The 20651-nt window shown below is 42.4% G+C and overlaps 1 protein-coding gene across 2 annotated transcripts in view; it reads right to left on the bottom strand.

Annotated features, from left to right (window-relative positions):
• Positions 1-1848: 1848 nt before the first annotated feature.
• PTPN9 (protein tyrosine phosphatase non-receptor type 9) overlaps positions 1849-20651 on the bottom strand; it is a 79951-nt gene continuing 61148 nt past the window's right edge. For both annotated transcript variants that reach the window (XM_032623586.1, XM_032623587.1), the window contains 6 exons: positions 17285-17378; positions 12060-12126; positions 6277-6355; positions 4916-5066; positions 4287-4494; positions 1849-3262 (listed from right to left, as the gene is read on the bottom strand). In XM_032623586.1, coding sequence (XP_032479477.1) covers positions 3048-3262; positions 4287-4494; positions 4916-5066; positions 6277-6355; positions 12060-12126; positions 17285-17378 — 814 coding nt within the window. In that variant the 3' untranslated portion in view covers positions 1849-3047. The remainder of the gene's footprint in view (positions 3263-4286; positions 4495-4915; positions 5067-6276; positions 6356-12059; positions 12127-17284; positions 17379-20651) is intronic.

Here is a 20651-nt window from a genome sequence, read left to right as displayed (position 1 = left end):
CTGCATTTGTATGGAGCCCTTGCAAGTGATAACCTCACCAATCCTTAGATGTGCAATGAAGAACTCATGCATAACTTCTGAATTTAACAGCAGTTGGGCTACAGTCTCTTCAAATAAATGACAGTTCAAGGCCACCTCCTCCAAATCTTTTATCATTAATCTTGTTTCCTACATACTTCCCCAAACCCCTAACCTCTCTGATTTCCCAGATTTCATGTACCTCTGTTTACCTATTATGCTTGCTTGTCCCCAAGGGAACATCCAAAGAAAGGTCTGGCTTAATTTTTGCACTATACGTCCGCTCTTGATTAAGGTAAGAAACTCAAGAATATTTTGTTAGAAGATCAGGAGATGGATCCTTAGAGGTCTGAGTCAGGTGGTCCGAGTTCTTGCTGTGGCAAATTAATTCTCCTGTGCCTTGGTTTTTCTCTTCTGTCAATACCTACCTCAAAAGTTTGGTTTGAGGGTGAATGAGATAATACCGAGAAAGCATTTTGAACAGTACCTGCAACAGAGTTAAGCAACCAGTAAATGTCAGCTGCTGTCACTTTTATTAAGAACACCCCATGCCAGAACTGCTCCAACTGCACAGGTGTCACTGGCCAACAGGGAAGAGCTACAGAGCATGGGGAGTGGTCCTACGTGGACAAATCTTCTGGTTCTACTCTAAGAGAGAGATGCAAATGACTCAAGATCTTCCAACCAAGGTACCAGTGTAACCAAATGTATGGGGTTTCCCTGGGAGAATGACCCCTTTGGTACCCTGCAGACTTGAGGACCTGTACCAGGAGGTCCTATCTGGGAGAATCAGTCACCAACTCTGTCAGAAACCCTTCTTGTCTATTACATACAGATCTAGTCAAGATCAACTACCTGGAACTTAAGAACCGTCTATACCTTGAATAGAACATTAAAAAAACTCATTTCCAAAGAGAAAACACTATCTCGATCTTTGAGATAGCAACGCAGTAAAGAGGCCAAAGCTTTGTAAGCAGACCGGCCTGAGCTCCAGTTCTAGAGCTGGACCTGCTAAACCTTACCTTCACTGTAACCCTCTGTACCTTACCTTTCTCATCTACACAGAAACAGAAGGAAGGGAGAGTAACATCTCACTGGATTGTTGTGAGGTTTAAATGAGGTAATGGGGGGGGAAGCACCAAACACAGCGATTGGCACTTGGCAAGCAGTCAACTGGTGCTGGTTCCCTTTGTCTGCCCAGAGTTGGGCCATGGCCTTGGGCAAGATGGGCAGCTCTCAGAACTGAAAGGCTATGAGGCCTTGGGTTCCTCCCTGCCTCCCCATCCCTCCCAGACCAGCTCTTGGAGCCCCTCCTCACCTTCCCAACCCCAGACTGCTACTAAATTGATGAAGCTAAAAGGATTTGATCATGTCGGTATATTTATATGTAAATACAAAACTGTATCGCTGTAAGATATCGAATATGAACATTACAATTATTTTCTGAATCTGACTCAGTCCATTGACGTTAAATACAAAATGAAAAGATTGTAAAAATAAGAATATATACATTCAAAAAGCTTATTACAGTATAAAATTATTGAGGTCTGATCAGCTGCCAACCTCATCTGTGATAGGGTAAGAAGTTTTAGGGGTTCCTGGGATTTTCTTGGGAATGTGGAATGCTGGGAGTCTTGATTCCATCCCTGGCATATCAGGCTAGGTAGGCCAGGAGCAGACAGGGACAGGTTGAATGAATAGGGGGAAAACAGTGATTGCAGGGGACTGCTTCACCCAGACAGGGGTTAAGCTTTTGATTGACACAGAACCCACCCAGCTTGAGCTCCAGGGTCTGGCAGGCTAGAGGCAAGAAAGAAATGGGCATATGAATGGACAGGGCCAAGCTGCATAAGAAAAAGAACATTCTAGCAAAAGAAAAAGGGGCCCCAGCTCATTCTCTCAGGGAGGGAGTCTCATGGTATGTAGTCTCTTTTCTCTCACACCTGGGCTCCCTCTCTCTCCTTCTAAGACTTCGTACCGATTGCTTTTGGCTCTGGCTGCTCAGTGAATTCATCTCTGCCCAGATCCCAATCCCCAAGGGATAGGGAGAGGGGAGAGAGGGTCTGGAATCACAGTGGCGGTCTATTCCCAAAATCGGCAAAGTAAACGGAAGAAAAACCATTAGATAAGGGCAATCCATGCTGAATTAAACCAGTGTCACCACAAACCAGTATTCTTGGCTCCAACAGGCAGCATCCTGGAGAGAGATAAGTCATTATATAAGGATGAGGGCCTGTGGCAGGAGCATGGAGAGTGGATGTGTGTGTGTCCTCTTCCACCACTCTGCGGTCTGACAACAGGCAACATGATCCCCAACCCCAGCTCGTCCAGGATAAACAGTAGGATCCGAAAAGCGAGGAGTCCTGAACTGCAACAAGAAGCCCCAGGAACTTCTACAAAGGAGTATCTCTGTGTATATGTATTTATAGAATACGACCATATTATCACATACAGTATATATTATATACACACGTACGTATGGACTCATACACGTAAGTGCACATACACACACACACACACAGAGAATGACAGAAAAGACTGGAATACACGCCCTAGGTATAAACGTGCTTGGCACTCAGGACGTTCTCTAGAATATGTAACTTGGTCAAGCTCTCTGGGAAGGAGGTGGATGCTCACCAAACCTCCCCATGAAATCCTAGCAAAGGGAAGGAATGGAAAGAGACCTTGAGAAGGAGAATGGCATTGGGAAAGGGGGGAGGGAGGTTCCTTCCCCACTTACCTCGGGGCCCCTGGCAAAAATCGATAGCCACAATTTGGTTTTAATAAGGCACAGTTCGATAGCAGGTGCTAGGAATTAAGAACACATTGCTGCTGGCCCTTTCTAGTGGCAATGTCACCACATCTATCTAGCCAAAGGGAAAGGCTGCCTTGCGTGCACGCGTGCGCCGGGAGACACGAGAAAGAGGTTGGTCCATGGCTTCAGTGTAACTGATGGCAACCTATAGGCTCAGCGGTGTCCAGGGTAGTTTAAGGAAGTCTGGGCAGCAGATAGGAGGCTCGTGGGACAGTTACTGACCCTCCATGGCCAGGAGGTTGTGGCTGGAGGGCACCATGCCCTCCCTCTCTGCAAACTCCAGGATTGCCTTGTAGCAGAAATAGTACTGCTCAGGGGTCTGGATGCTGAAGGCCCTCTGGGTCCTCATGCGGGACACCGTCTGGAACACATTTAGGGTGCCAAGCTCCTCCAGCTGTGCCAGGCAGATGTCCAATGAACAGAAGGTACCTGAAGGAAGGAAGGAAGTGGTCATACCTGATCTACCTCTCCTCTTTCCCTCCCTCTACCAAATTACCCAGGCAGGATTGGATGAATGAATTCAATGGCAAGGTGCCTCATGGCAGGAGGCCAGTTGGCCTTAGGCCTGAAAGGGCTCAAGGAGGAGGTCACAGGGAGTGTTGAAGGCCAGAGAAATGAGAAGGCCTCTTGTCTCTCAGGACATATATGGGGGTAACAGGAAGAGTAGGTGGGAAGGTGACAGAGGGACTTCTTTTTTTCTTTTTTTGCGGTACGTGGGCCTCTCACTGTTGTGGCCTCTCCCGTTGCGGAGCACAGGCTCCGGACGCGCAGGCTCAGCGGCCATGGCTCATGGGCCCAGCCGCTCCACGGCACGTGGGATCTTCCCGGACCGGTGCATGAACCCGCATCCCCTGCATCGGCAGGCGGACTCTCAACCACTGCGCCACCAGGGAAGCCCCAGAGGGACTTCTTGCTTCAATCCCAGGCAGATAGAATGACAGCACTCCCACACTTGGGCCCTAATTTTTAGAATCCACAACTTCTCCACAGAGACCTATCACAAACCTATTCTTCCTTTCTCCCAAAGGGACCTCTGAACTAGAAGGCCAACAGTCCCTGCAATGTACATCCGCTTAAGGCAAAAGCTGCTAACTGGTTCCAGAATGGAGAGCACGGTCCAGGGTGGAAATCTCCCCAGGGAAGGGTATGGGAAGAAAGCAACAGCCCAGCTGAAGCTCTCTGGGACACCCAGGTGACAGTGATGAGATCAGAAGATAATCATGCTGATGGGATGTATAAAGCATCAAATCCCTAGAGGACTTGGCTTGTGAAGTATATATTCTGGCCAGTACACCTAACACTAGGGATACTAAAAGGACATTAAAGAGGAATTTTTCATGGTAATTCACCACCAATGGATCAAATACTCACATTCTGGCAACTAAGAGCTTTGTTATTCCTCCCCCACCCTTAGTGCCTCTGGATGCTCCAAGAGCTGCATCAGGTGCATTACCTGTCCTGCCAATGCCTGCACTGCAATGGACCACAATGGGTGGCTCAGGGCACTGCCCTTTGGAGCGTGCTCCCATGCTGCTGACGGCCAGCCTTTGCTGGTTCCTGACGGCTCTCAAGAAATCAATAAGGGAAGCTGCCGAGGAAGGGACACCATAATCTGGCCAGCTCAGGAACTGAAAGTGGGTCACGTGGCGTTTCTGCCGTTCCTTGGATGAAAAAAGAAGCAAAAGTTAATGAGGTCATTTCTCCTTGCCTCTGACTACCTTTGGCTTTTCCAGATTCTCAACCCTCTGGAATTGCTATCACCAAGGTTCCTATCACCCTCAACTTTCTCCACAATTGCTTCTCTACGAACGCAAAGGAAAGATTAAATGTCTGGAGAGGGCAGAATTCCTATATTATATGATCCAGATTTCTTACGTTATAAAAAGTTTCATTCCTAAGTAATGCCACTGTTGTGTTGAGACAATATGGCTATTCTGGCTCTGAGTCGAATATCCTGATCCTGTTTCCAGAAGAATGGAAGTAACTTACAAGCTCCCTGGAATCCTGCCTATTCCCTTTGGAGATTTTCTTTACAGTAAAGGTTTTCCCCCAGCTTCAAAAGAGAGAGAAAATAAAATTTACCTCTGTGTTGTGAATTTCTAGCGTTGTTTTCTTATAATGGTTCATATTCTCCACGCCTAGATTGGCCACTGTGAGGAAACCAAATCGGATCCGAGAGTCTTTTTCTAAAGGCCAGTATTGGCCACACTTTCTCCTGCCGCCCTCCTCAAAGCTGAAGACACACAGAGAAAGATAAGCCTTCCATCCTTCTTCTCCACAGCAATAACTCTGCTCTACCCATGACCTGCTGTACCCTTAGGCAGAAATGTCATCTCTTGCATTGCTTCTGTCTAATCTATCCCCTTGCTTCTTGGCAGAAAAAGGAAACCTTCATTCTAAACAGATGTAACAACAGCTAAATTTTCTGCATGTACTCATTCAGTGGACATTTATTGAGCACTAGCTACATCCATTTGGTCCCTTTCCTGATACCTCTTGGTACTACTCACATATCTGGCATAAACACTGGGTGGACAAAGAAAGACAGTCCACCTGGACAGAGAAAATATGGTGGGCCAGGTCAAACTCCCTGCCCTATATCTCAGTTACTGTTCATTCTCTTCCCCAGTGAGAGCCCTTGGCTGATAGAGGAGTGGGAAAGGCACAGTTCCTGGGATGCCAACAGGAGGTTTATGTAAAGGCCTAAAGTCTACCTCACTACTCTTCCAGTGGCTCCAAAGTACTCCAAGGTGGTACTTCTTCCACTCCAAATCAAAGGTGGCTTGTAACAGTGCCATGAGGAAGGGACCTGAGCAAACATTCTCATTAATTTTTTTCTCCTCATCTGAAATGGGTTATAATTATCATAATGATAATGATGATACTCATGAAATATTAATTCCTAAAGTTCTGGCAGATACATACACCAAAATTTCAAAAATATTCCTTTCGTCAAGAGCTTCCTGCCTGACCTATTATGTTTCACATCTCTTTTTTTCAAGTTCTCCTACAGGTGGAAATATGAACAAGAAGAAAAATCGTCAAAAGTAGCAAGGAAAGGGAGAACTAAGGGGAACTGGTAATTCAGAAGCCAGGAAGACGGCTGACCTTTGGAAGCAGGGAGCAGGCTAAAAGTAAATCGCTCCATGTTTCCCAATGCTTCCTCTGGTAGTTAAGGCCAGGACCTCAGGATAGGCTGTAACTGGCACAGGGTCACCAGAGCCATGGATTAAAGCTTTGACAAGTTAGATCTATCAATCTCCACCATACCCTGGCTCTGTTAACTCTGGGTCAGCTAAGAAAAAAGCTAAGACATCTCAAATTCTTTGACATGCTTTCCTAATCCTCATTGTTTCTAAGAGCTAAACTCCCCTCTAGAATCACCCATGCTTGGGGACGGGGGACGGGGGGAAGTGCAATGGATAGAAAAGGGATGAACTCACCGGGTGGTCATGACAATCACCAAGACTTTTTGCTCCCATACCATGAGCCAGAAATCACGATAGGTATTCTCCAAAGGGCCTACAATGAAAGTAGAAGACAAGGAACGTGACCCTGGGAAGCTCTTCTTTCCTTCTTAGGCTCTTCTGTTTTTTCCCAACTACTAACTCCAAAGCACATACGCTGGCTCCCTGCCTTTTTGACTATATCCCTGCTATTCAGGGTGGTCCTTGGGCAAGCAGCACCAGCATGGTACGGGAGAGTATCAGAAATGCACAATCCGCATTTTAACAAGATTCCCAGGTAACACTGTAGGTAGGCTACCGTTTGAGAAGCATTGCTACATATCCTCTTAGAGCCTCACCAACAGGGCTTCAGCTATCACATCCAGACTGAGAGTGTCAACTGTGCACATGTCTCCAGCTGCTTTCACCTCACCTAAGCCTTATAATCACCAGTTGCCTACTAAACCATTCCCCTTCCATGTCGCCTCATCCATCTCCTCAGACCCCGCATGTTTGCAATTCAGTCTCCTCCTTCAAAATTAGCTTTCTCTCTCTACTTTCTCAACTCTGTTAACAGTACTGGCATTCTTAAATGACTCAGTCTCAAAAAGTTGGAGTCAACTCTGACTTACCCATTTCTTTCATCTCCCAGAAACAGACACCAAGTCCTAGATTTTTTTTGCCTTTGGAATGTTTTTGGTTTTTACCCTTTTGCCCCTATCCTGGTCTTCCTGCCGAAATTCACTGCCACAAAGACCATATCATCTTTTGTCTGAGTTCCTGTAGTACCATCTTGGTTTACTTTTCTGAATAGGAATTTTTCTTCCAGTCTATTCTGGATACCCTTGCCAGTTTAATCTTTCTAAAAAATTGCTTCATCACAATATAGACACACAAGCGCACTTCTGCCTCTATTCCTTTGTTCACATTCTCTCACCTCCATTGCCATTGGACTTTCTACCCATTTTCTGTTTTTTTTTTCTTCCGGTTTTATTGAGCTATAATTGGCAAACAGCACTGTATAAGTTTAAGGTATAGAGAGCATAATGATTTGACTTATTTATGTCATGAAATGATTACCACAATAAGTTTAGTGAACATCCATCATCTCATATAAATACAAAATTTAAAAGAAAAAAAAAAACTTTTTTCCTTGTGATGAGAACTCTTAGGTTCTACTTTCTTAACAGCTTTCATGTATAACACACAGCAGTGTTAATCATATTTATCACACTGCACATTACATCCCTAGTACTTATTCAGCTTATATCAATAAATTTGTACCTTCTGACTGCCTTCATCCAATTTCCCCCTCTCCCCAACCCCTGGTAACCATAAATATGATCTCTTTTTCTATGAGTTTGTTTTCGAAGTATAATTGGCCTACAACACTATGTTAGTTCCTGGTGTACAACATACAGGGATTTGTATGTTTTTTGATGTTTCTATACACTGCAAAATGATCAACACTCTACCCATTTTCAAGTGCTGCCTCTTCCTTAAAGCTTTCTCTTAACACCACATTCCTTTTTTTAAAAAATTTATTTATTTATTTATTTATGGCTGTGTTGGGTCTTCATTGCTGCACGTGGGGGCTACTCTTCCTTGCGGTGCGTGGGCTTCTCATTGCGGTGGCTTCTCTTGTTGCAGGGCACGGGCTCTAGGCGCGCGGGCTTCAGTAGTTGTGGCGCATGGGCTCAGTAGCTGTGGCTCACGGGCTTAGCTGCTCCGTGGCATGTGGGATCTTCCCGGACCAGGGCTCAAACCCGTGTCCCCTGCATTGGCAGGAGGATTCTTAACCACTGTGCCACCAGGGAAGCCCCAACACCACATTCCTTGTAGGGCTTCCTCTCATCTCAGCTCTTGATGGCACATCTGGATCAAAACATCTTAACCATTTAATGTATATGGTCTTACATCAGTCATTTTACTTTGTGAGAAGTAATCATATCTCAGGCAAACATGGTGCTGAGGGCAAGGGCTATGCTATGTCATCAACTACTGCTTTTAGAGTTAGAATCTGTACAGGGCTGGGCACTCAGCAGGAACGCTGAAGATGCCTGTGAGCCAGTAACTCCCTTTCAATCAAGTGAGTAACAACCGAGGATAATTCCTTGTACTTCCCCAGTGCTTTTTTCTCCTTTGCTTTCAGGGAAGCAGGGCACTACCAAGGGCTGATTTTGTCGTGGAAATCTGCTAATTGCACTACCATTTTTGCTGAAGTCTCTTAGGAAGCACTAACATTTTATGATACTAGAATTCCCTCTTTGCAGAAGTGGACACTGCCAGGAGCATGTGAAGTCTTGGAAACAAGCTAAATGTCTAACAAGAGAGGATGTTAAATTATGGCATACCCCCAAATTTAAGCAGTCCATAAAGGTGATATTATAAGATTTGTATTTTTGCTATGGAAAGGTATCCACAAGACAACCATCAACAGAAAAAAGAGATAATGTACAGAAAAGCCCATTTTGTTAGATAGTTTATATGTCCATATCTATTTGTATGCACAGAATGAGGTTTAGAAGGAGATGCTGCAAAATGTTAACATTTTCTCTGGGTCTCTGGGTTATGAGTGATTTTCATCTTCATTTTCTACAATGGACATGGCATTACCATAGCATGCATGTCAAGAAGATAATAAAAACACCCTTTCCCCACCTCTGACTCTTAGCCGTGTTCACATCGCACTATACTGCATCACAGCAGCTCTCATATACTTTATTTTCCACATTCAAACCACTGGCAAAATTGGTGTTGCCAATCAGAGCACCTGATAATACCACTTAGACTCAAGGCTAGACGGAGAAGGGTCATAATTTCCTCAAAGGCATAAAAGAGAGATTTAGAAGGGAAAGTTACACTTCCCAGGTTAGACTCTTTAACAGCAGACTTCTGCGAAGAAATAAAGTCAGCAGTTTATGCTGACATGGATGAAACAATCCACTAACCTGGCTTGCAAGGACTTTTGAATCAAACAGACATGTGCCCAATCCTGTCTGTGTCACTTACTAGCTGTGTGACCCAAGGTCACCTAATCTCTTTGGGCTTGTTTGTTCGTGGATTAATAAACCTTCCTTGCAGAGTGTCTATAATAATTAGATGGTGATTATATATCTAATATATAATAGATACTTTCAATAAATGACAGATATTATTAGAAATATTATGAATAAAAATCAGAATACTGAACACAGCCAAGAAGGTTAACCAGACAAACCAAACCAGCCTTCTCAACATCACAGGATCCCATTTTCCAGTCCTAACAGAGTGCTGATGCCTTCTGAAGATGATCAGTGTTTAACTCAAGAAATCCTCTTTCTCATACTCCTGGATGAGCTTCTTCTCCTGCACAGGGCCTTCAGAGCCAGCCTAAAGGGTTCAATCCCTGGATTCTGCAGAACTAGCAACTCTAAGAAGTGCCCTTGCCTTCTAAACCTGGAGAGAGGAGCATTCTGAGACCCTTAGAGTCAGTCCTTACCCTCCATAAGCCCATCCATGCCACGGTCATCCTCCTCAACAAAGTCCTACTCTCAGGCAGATCACATCCTAATCTATACCTGCCCAAATTCTTTCCTGATAGTTCTCCTATTTGTTCCTAGGGTCTTGAAAGGACTTGTTGGAGAGAGTAGTCCCTCCTAAGGGACAAACAATAAATCTGTGACCATCAGACCAATTACAACATACCAAGAATCCAAAGGTCCTTTTCCCTTTTCTTCTCCCTCAACTTCTATTTTGAAAAATCTGAAACCTACAAAAAGTTGAGGGGCTTCCCTGGTGGCACAGTGGTTAAGAATCTGCCTGCCAATGCAAGGGACACGGGTTCGATCCCTGGTCTGGGAAGATCCCACATGCCTTGGAGCAACTAAGCCTGTGCGCCACAACTACTGAGCCTGCGCTCTAGAGCCCACGAGCCGCAACTACTGAGCCCACGTGCCCCAACTACTGAAGCTTGCGTGCCTAGAGCCCATGCTCCACAACAAGAGAAGCCACCACCATGAGAAGCCTGCACACCACCACGAAGAGTAGCCCTCGCTCGCCACAACTAGAGAAAGCCCGTGCGCAGCAACGAAGACCCAACACAGCCAAAAATAAAAAATAAAAAAAAAAAAAGTTGAAAGAACGGTACAATGTACTCATACATTCTTTAGCTCAAAAGCTATCGTTTTTGGCTATCGTTTTGCAAAGGCTGCTTCTCTATATATACACAACACATATTTTCTCTTTTACTGAACTATTTAAGTTTCAGACATTATGACATTTCACTCCTAAATACTTGAACACGTATTTAGAACAAGAACATTCTCCTGTAGAACAGTACCATTATCACAATGCAGCAATTAAACATTAATACAATAATATTATCTAATACACAGTCTCCAACTATCCCAATAGTTTGTCCTTAACAAATTTTTTTCCAAATTGAGTTTGCAAGTATGGATGACACACTGCCTTTGGTTATCAATGTCTCTTTAGTCTCCTTTAATCCAGAACAGTTCCCTGTCTTTTTTTCTCCCCCATGGCATTAACTTTGAAAAGTCTAACCCAGGTCTCTAGTATGTTCCACAATCTGGATTTGTCAGGTTTGTCTCTCATTATTAGATTCAGACTTAAAAACTGGCAACAGGACTTCCCTGGTGGCACAGTGGTTAAGAATCCGCCTGCTAATGCAGGGGACACGGGTTCAAGCCCTGGTCTGGGAAGATCCCACATGCTGCGGAGCAACTAAGCCCGGGCGCCACAGCTATGGAGCCTGCGCTCTATAGCCCACGAGCCACAGCTACTGAGCCCACATGCCACAACTAAAGCTCGCGCGTGTAGAGCCTGTGCTCCACAACGAAGAGTATCCCCCACTAGCTGCAACTAGAGAAAGCCTGCATGCAGCAACAAAGACCCAACGCAGCCAAAATTTTAAAAAATAAATAAATTTATTTAAAAAACCCCAAAAAACTGGCAACATACAACACAGGTTATGTTGTGTAGTTCTCACTATACCACAACAGGAGGCATATAATATGTATTTGTCCATTATTGGTGATGTTAAGTGTGATCACTTGGTTAAGGAGGTATCTGCCAGATCTCTTGCTGGCCATATTCCACAATGGTCAAAGGGCCTTAATTCCATATGATGGCCTGTCATGTCCTCCTATGTTGTGATTTCTCACCACCCTCTTTGAAGAAAACCTGGTATTCTCCTTGAGATGGCAAAAAACAGGTCAGGAGTAGTACTAGGGCCCACAAGAATATTAACAGAGGCTCCATCTGAAATCCTCCTAGAGCGCCCAATACTTCACTGTCAGACCTAGCAAAGACTATCCATGTCAGAGACTGCTGGCGTGCTCTGTGATGGTACAGGGACCAGCAAAAGCCTCTTAAGCCAGCAACACCCATTCATAGACTGAACTCAATCTCTGGGAAGTTCCATTGCCATTCCTTTACGTCCTACTTGACATAAAGAGCATCTCACTGCCCAGTGAACTCTGATGTCCCATTCCCTTGGGCTGGCAACACTAAGACACAGTCCAAAAACTTGTAGTAATGTTGTGTGTTCAAATCTCTAGTTTATCTCTATGCAGTGAGTTTCCAGGCACATCTGGTACAGAAACTCTACACCTCTCATCTGCCTTCCTCAATAACCCTCAATCTTTATGAAAGGCCAGGATCTAGTGGCTGCAACATCACCTCAAGCTACCATTTCCTTTAAAAATTATGCTATCATCTGATGCCAACAATCACAGGTAGATGACACAAAACCAATTTGTGAGGGGCAGACTACTTACCTTGTGTCCCAATGTAAGCATTCTTCTGTTTGTAGCCATCCATGAAACTGGCATTGATGTAATCTGTCTAATGATAAAAAGGAAATATCGTTGCAGCTGTGTGGGATATACCACTTGGGTAGGAAAATGATGTACTAAGTAAATAAAACTCAAGGTATGAATTTTCTCTTTTTGTCACGCAGAAAGTGAGGAGTGAAAGGACCAATTCAAAACCTCACTTCCACAAATGTTACTGGGACAAGTGGATATCCACATGCAGAAAAAATGAAGCTTACCCCTTCCTCACATCATATACAAAAACTAACTCCAGGAAATTCCCTGGCGGTCCAGTGGTTAGGACTCAGTGCTTTCACTGCTATGGTCTGTATTCACTCCCTGGTCATGGAACTAAGATTCTGCAAGCTGCACAGCGAGGCCAAAAAAACCCCCCAAAAAACAAAAACAAACAAACAAAAAACCTAACTCCAAATGGATCATAGACCTAATGTAAGAGCTAAAACTATAAAACTCTTAGAAGAAAACATAGGATTAAATATGTGTGACCTTGGGTTAGGCAAAGCCTCCTTAGATATGACACCAAAAGCACAAGCAACAAAAGAAAAAACAGATAAATTGAACTACATTAAAACTGAAAACTTTTGTGCTTCAAAGGACACCATCAAGAAAGTGAAAAAACAGGGGATTTCCCAGGTGGTCCAGTGGCTGAGACTCTGCGCTCCCAATGCAGGGAGCCTGGGTTCAATCCCTGGTCAGGGAACTAGATCCCATATGCATGCAGCAACTAAAGATCCCACATGTCACAACTAAGACCCAGTGCGGCCAAAATAAATAAATAAATAAATAATTTTTTAAAAAAGAAAGAAAGTGAAATAACCACCCACAGAATGCACACATTTGATAAGGGATTTGTATCTAGACTATATAAAGAACTCCCACAAATAAATAGTAAAAAGACAACTCAGTTTTAAAATGGGCAAAGAATCAGAATAGCCATTTTTCCAAGATGATATATAAATGGCCAATGAGCAACGTGAAAAGTTGCTCAACATCATTAGTCATCAGAGAAATGCAAATCAAAACCACACTGAGATACCACTTCACACTCACTAGAATGGCTACAGGTAAAATATAATAACAAATATTGGCAAAGATGTAGAGAAACTGGAACCCTCATACACTGCTAGTGGTAATGTAAAATGGTGTAGTCACTTTGGAAAACCGTCTGGCACTTCCTCAAAAGGTTAAACACAGAGCTACCATATGACCCAGCAATTCCACTCCCAAGGGAAATGAAGACACAGATGTAAACAAAAAAACCTCATAAACAAATATTCACAGCAGCATCATTCATAATAGCCAAAAAATGGAAACAACTCAATTGTTTATCAACTAATGAATGGGTAAATAAAATGTGGCATATATCCATACAATGGAATATTATTTAGCAATAAAAAGGAGTGAAATACTGATACATGCTACAACATGTATGAACCTTGAAAACACGCTGAGAGAAACCAGACACAAAGGGCCATATATTGTATGATTCTATCTATGTGAAATGTCCACAATAGGCAAAAAGAGTGGACAAAAAGTAGGTGGGTTTGGGGGAAATGGGGAGTGACTACCAAGGCGAGTTTCTTCTTTAGGTGATAAAATATTCTAAAGTTGATTGTGGTGATAATTGCATGACTCTGAGAATATATTAAAAACCAATGACTTGTACACTTTTAATGAGTGAACTATTTGGTATGTGGATTATATCTCAGTAAAGCTGTTATTTACAAAAAAGGAGTTCATTAGGACTTGTAGCACTACAGCTCAGAACCAAAACCAAAAGGCAGGCAAGCCAAGCAACCTAAGCGGGAACACCTGTCCATGCTGTGACACACAAAAGGCAAAGTGTGACTGGAGAAGGAAGAAAGCTATACCTCAAAGCTAGGACCATCAACAGTATGGGCCAAACGGGCTCCATTACTGCCTAAATTAACACAAAGCAAAAAGCCACACACATTCAGAAGAGTCTCAATGAATAGCTCCTGACTCACTCTCTTCTGCGGGCCTTTTCCCACCTCCCAATGTCCTCGGTCTTATTTACATCATTAGCCATCAGGGAAATTAAATAGGATATGGAGGGTTACAGGAGGACAAAAGTAAAAAAGTTTCAACAGCAAACTAGGGAAAATCCATACTCCACTCCACTCTAGAGAGATGGGAATGACTCCCCATCAACCCTTTCTCCACTGGGTTCCAACACTTGGAGGACAGTCTGAACTGTCAGTACCACACAGCCACCCTAAGAAAACATCTCCAGGGAGTTCCCTGGCGGTCCAGTGGTTAGGACTTGGTGCTTTCACTGCCGTAGGCCGGGTTCAATCCCTGGTCGGGAACTAAGATCCTGCAAGCTACACGGCTCGGCCAAAAAAAAAAAAAAAAAAAAAAAAAATCTCCATCTCATGGTCAAACCCATGCTATTTGGATATATGTCCATTAGATAGTCAGTCTACCAACTTATCCTCCCACTAATTATTTATTCAAGAGTTTCCTGCTCTGTTCTTCTCCCACAGCAACTGGTATTGACCTCATACTACTAGTGTTCTACCCTGACTTGGACACCTTCACTGAGCTAATGGATCATCTGCAGCAGACCCAGAAAGCTAAAAGTCTCACTCACCCCAACCAGGCTTCTCAATCCAGGGCCCACCCATAGTCAGCCAAAGCCCATCCTCTGTTCAGCCTGGCACATTCAAATGGTATACACTGCAGGACCCAGGTGAGAAGGCATAGAAAAGTACAAAGGATTTACCTGGTACATGCCAATCAACATATTATATAAGTAATATATGAGCTGTTACTCTTGGAGCTACCTTCATGCTTTGAAAAGAAATGCCACCTATTTAAAGGAGACATTTCTTTATAACTAAGGATACCAGCTCTTAGCATCCTTGTCTCTGAGAGCACTGGGAATTAACATCAGCAATTTCAGAAGAATCATTACATATTAAAAACTGAAAATGACCTCAGAGATAAAGTATAGACTTAGGGGCAAACTGAAATAGTAGGAAGAAACACAGCATGCACATTATGTTATAGGCCAGGTTCAACTGAAACTGGACTAACGGCTTTGTAATTCCAGGTGAAATCTGTTGAATAATTCACTAATAAACCTGAATCCTCCACTTATTGTGGAAATAAAGGCTATACCAATATTTGTAGTAATGAGACGGACTATAACTCAAGCAACGAACTTCAGATTAATTACAGAATGACTAGAATAGTCTCCTGGTACATTGGGATTCACTCATTCATTCACAAATAATTTACTGAATGTCTGATACATGCCAGGCACTGTCCTAGGTCTTGAAGACAGAGTAGTCAACAAGACAGACATTCAGATTATCTCTGACTCCAGAGCCCCAACTCAACTAAGATGATCTTAATAATACTGGTGAATTTGCCTTCAGTCAGCCAGACTCTTAGCTAATGCCACTGCAGGTAAACCCTCTCTAAGGATCCTAGACAGGATTATGAATTCAGTTTATGTGCTTGAAACACTAGGGTCAAAAGAGATTAAAACCATGATCCCAGGGTACTAACTCATGTACCATACATACCCAAATATAAGGCAATGATGTTCCTAAGAATTATCCTCCAGAAAAAAGGGGGGATATAACAAGTCCCTATACTGTGTCATGTTAAGGGGCACTATTTAAACTCCTTTTAAATAGTGAACAGCAACCTCAATCAATGCTGTTTTTTGATGTGTACAGAGGTCACCAGACAGAACTGTTGTATCGGAAGGAAAAAGAAGAAATGTAACACCTATTTAATTGTTGACCTCAAAATTCTTAAGTGTTGGATGCTGCTGTAAACAAGTTATAATAAAGAGGACTTTAAAAAGGAATAAGTAAATGATAATGCTACAGAGGATGCATGAGATACAGGATGAATGAAAAGAAAAAAATGTGCTAATGTTATGCTAATAGACTTTTCTAACTTAGAATAAACTTTCCAGTGACAATACCAGGCACTTAAAAAAGGAAATAAAAATGATGTGTTCTGGAAAACTGTTCGATTGACTCAAAAAGTAGCTCAAATGAAGACAAAGAAACTGATATTAAAGGTGTATGTGAAAAGTTTGAATAACTTTTCACTAAATATCTCTACTAAGTACATGGGATTTTTAATATGCACAGATATGATCAAATTAATACATTAAATAATAGAGGCACCTGACCAATTTATCTCTATCCCTATATATTTATGTATACACTAGTTGTCCAAAATTTTTGTCAGATCTTCTAGATGGAAAAATCAGAGGTCACTTTTTTTTTTAAGAGTTGGATTTCTTTCTTTCTTTCTTTCTTTTTTAATATTTATTTATTTGGTTGCCCTGGGTCTTAGTTGCGGCATGCAGGATCTAGTTCCCCGACCAGGGATCAAACCCAGGCCCCCTGCATTGGGAGCGTGGAGTCTTAATCACTGGACCACCAGGGAAGTCCTAGAGGTCACTTATAACGAGAGTCACCTGGTATTGACGCATATACACTCACCAGTATGGTGGATGACATGACTATGACTTTATTAGGAGTAAAAGGCGAAATAATTGAACATTTATCAAGCACCTACAGTAATATACCAAACTTTGTGCTATCAGCATGTATATAAAATATTTCATTTAATTTCTACTTAGTACTGTGAGATGGGCACATAGGGACTTGTGTATGTTAATAACTAGTATGTAGTCTAAAACTAAAACCTTGAGGCTGCTCTGGTGGCACGGTGGTTAAGAATCCGCCTGCCAATGCAGGGGACATGGGTTCCAGCCCTGGTCCAGGAAGATCCCACATGCCGCAGAGCAACTAAGCCCGCGAGCCACAACTACTGAGCCCTCATGCCACAACTACTGAAGCCCGCGCACCTAGAGCCCCTGCTCTGCAAGAAGATAAGCCACCGCAATGAGAAGCCCAGACACCGCAAGAGAGCAGCCCCTGCTCGCCGCAACTAGAGAAAGCCCATGCGCAACAACGAAGACCTAACGTAGCCAAAAATAAATAAATTAATTAAAAAATATATATATATATATATAGTTTAAAAAAATAAAACTCAAACCTTCTCTCTCTGGCTTAGAGTCCATGTTCTTTCTACTATAGTATTAGTAAGCTTCACTTTGGAAGAGGCTTAAATTTCCCTCAGTGCTCCTAAAAGGATGGCATTTATCTTTCTACCTGAGCGTGGCCGCTTCGTTTTGTCAGCTTCACTCTAGTTTGGTCCAGGCAGGGTACATCCCCATAGCGGTTCTTCTCTAGGTTTCCTGGAGACCTGAAGGAAATGAAACAAACTAAAATAAAGAAAAAAAAAAAACAGCTACAAGAGTTGAAAATGGATGACAATGCAAGTGGAACTGAGCGCAAGTCAGGAGATTGTTGTCATTCATTACTTTTTTTTTTTTGGTACTATTTGGTTTCGAAAAAATCATTTGCATACATATTGATTAAAAGCAAAAAAAAAACTTATAACGACCACACATATAAAGTAATACCCTATATTGTTCATAGGTATGAATGTATATGTAACAGTATAAACAAAATGATCTGGTAGGAAACATACCACATTCATACTAGTAACTGCTTCTGGGGAATGAGGAGAACTGATGGTGAGGATTAGAAGGATTGCAACTTTACAATTAATTCTTTTATACAATAAAAGAGATGAAGCAAATCCAACAAAATGCTAAAAACTGTCAGTACTAATGCGGTGATAGGAAATAGTTGTTTGTCACATTATGCTCTGTTCTTTCTCATATTTAAAAAAAAAAATTCCCAGACTTCCCTGGTGGCACCAGGGTTAGGAATCCACCTGCCGGGCTTTCCTGGTGCCGCAGTAGTTGAGAGTCCACCTGCCAATGCAGGGGACACGAGTTCGTGCCCTGGTCTGGGAAGATCCCACATGCCGCGGAGCGGCTGGGCCCGTGAGCCATGGCCGCTGAGCTTGCACGTCCGGAGCCTGTGCTCCGCAACGGGAGAGGCCACAACAGTGAGAGGCCGGCGTACCGTAAAAAAAAAAAAAAGAATCCACCTGCCAATGCAGGGGACACAGGTTCGAGCTCTGGTCCAGGAAGATCCCACATACCACGGAGCAACTAAGCCTGCGCACCACAACTACTGAGCCTGCACTCTAGAGCCCACAAGCCACAACAACTGAGCCCGCATGCCACAACTACTGAAGCCCACACACCCAGAGCCCATGCTCTACAACAAGAGAAGCCACCACAATGAGAAGCCTGCGCTCCACAACGAAGAATAGCCCCCCGCTCGCCACAACTAGAGAAAGCCTGCGTGCCGCAATGAAGACCCAACGCGGCCAAAAATAAATAAATAAATTTATTAAACACAGTTTGAGTACTCTGTGGATTAAAAAAAAAAAAAAAAATCCTTCTTCCCACACAAATAAGCCCAGCTGATATTTTACAAAGTTCCAAGAACAATTCAATAAAAGGAATACTCTTTTCGACCAACAGTGCTGGAGTAATTAGATACCTATAGGGAAAAAAATCTGAACATCAACCTAAACCTTACACCTTACACAAAAGTTCATTCAAAATGGATCACAGACTTAAATTAAATGTAAAACATAAACCTATAAAAATTTTAGGAAAAAAAACGTAGAAAAATCTTTGGATTCTAGGGCTAGGCAATGTGTTCTTAGACTTGACACCAAGAGCATGATCCGTACACGGAGTAACTGTTAAAGGAACTTCATCAAAATAAACTTCTGCTTCACAAGAGACCCAGAAAAGGATGAGAAAAAAGCTACAGACTGGAAGAAAATATTCACAAACCATGTATCCAACAAAGAACCAGTACCTAGAATATAAAGAACTTTCAAATCCCAACAGTTTAAAAAAAAATCCAAATAGAAAATGGGCATAAGACATTTTACAAAGAGAATATACAGACGGCAAAGAAGCACATGAAAAGATGCTCAATATCATTAGATAGTAAGAAAATGTAAATTAAAACCACAATTTTAATTTAGGGATCTCATCACACACTTATCAGAACAGCTAAAATAAAAAATAGTGACAACACTGAACGCTGGTAAGGATGCAAAGAAAATGGATCATTCATATATCGCTGGGAGGAATGCAGAAGGGTACAGCCACTCTGGAAAAGAGCTGGGCAGTTTTTCATAAAACTAAACACATAGTTACCATATGACCTATCAATCCCACTCTTGGACATTTATCCCAGAGAAATAGAAACCTATTTTCACACAAAACCTCGACACAAATGTTCAGAGCAGCTTTAATTGTAATAGAAACTGGAAACAACCCAGATGTCCTTCAACAGGTAAATGGTTAATTGGTTAACAGTTTGTACTGTGGTTCATCCATACCATGGAATATTACTCAGCAATAAAAAGGAACAAACTTGATACAAATAACAACTTGGGTGAATCTCCCGAGAATTCTACTGAGCAAAAAAAGGCAATCCCAAAAGTTTACACATAGCATGATTCCATTTATATAATAACATTCTTAAAATGATAAAATTATAGTAATGGAGAATTGATTAGTGGTTGCAGGGGTTGGGGATGGGGAGGGGTGGAATGGAGGTATGTGGTTATGGAATTCTGTATCTTGACTGCAGTTATGTATACACAAACTTACCTGTGTGATAAAAATTGTAAAGAACTAAATACATACACACACACTGAAACTGGGGAAATCTGAATAAGATTGGTGGATTGTATCAATATCCTGGTTGTGATACTATATTAAACTTCTGGGAGATGTTACCATGGGATAGCTGTGGAAAGGGTACACATGATCTCTATTATTTCTTACAAATGCATGTGAATCTACAATCATCTCATAATAAAGTTATAATTTAAAGTTAAAATTTTTTAAATCCTTTGAAAGGATGGTATAGGGGAGGAAAAAAAAGGGAAAGAAAGTCTCTGGGTCCACGGGCATCCTGGACAGCAGTGAATATTCTATCTACTTCTTAATCTAGAATTCCATGGGAAACAGTTTGTTCTGTGTAAGTAGTTCTACTGGAACTTGGTGTAAGACAGGGGCCTGAAGATGTTGAGGATTCTGGTTTCTAGTTCCTGAAGTGGGACGTTTTCATTGATTCAGTAAATAAAGAGGCAAGATTGGGAAGTCCTTCCATAGGACTAGGACATATTCTCTGATTATAACACGACAGCTGGCTTGGGTGATGCAAGGAGCACAATCCAAACCCACTTTTTTAATGTGGGGAAGGGGAACCATTGTAGAAATGACACCTCAAGGACCCCTCAGTAGAAGCACCCAGAGCAGGGTCAGAAATACCCAGGACAAGTGTGCATCCTCTGCACTGGCTGGGAAAAAGACTGGATACATACAGGGGTCTTGAGCCGGTAGGGATGAAACAGAGCTGTGTGGGAGAGAATACTCTCCCCACATGATATATACTCTGCTTTCTCTCTCTCTTTTTTATTTCTTATTTTCCTTTGCATTCTTGTTCTGCTTATTGATTTTTTTCTCAATTGCTTCTTCTCTCTTACTTCCCTTATCTGTTTCCTAACTCATTATTTTCCCTCTTTTTT

The sequence above is a fragment of the Phocoena sinus genome, chromosome 2 (assembly GCF_008692025.1).
Source record: "Phocoena sinus isolate mPhoSin1 chromosome 2, mPhoSin1.pri, whole genome shotgun sequence".
NCBI classification, from domain to species: Eukaryota; Metazoa; Chordata; class Mammalia; order Artiodactyla; family Phocoenidae; genus Phocoena; species Phocoena sinus.
The sequence above is the reverse complement of the archived record's forward strand: the minus strand, read 5'-3'. Positions and strand labels throughout refer to the sequence as shown.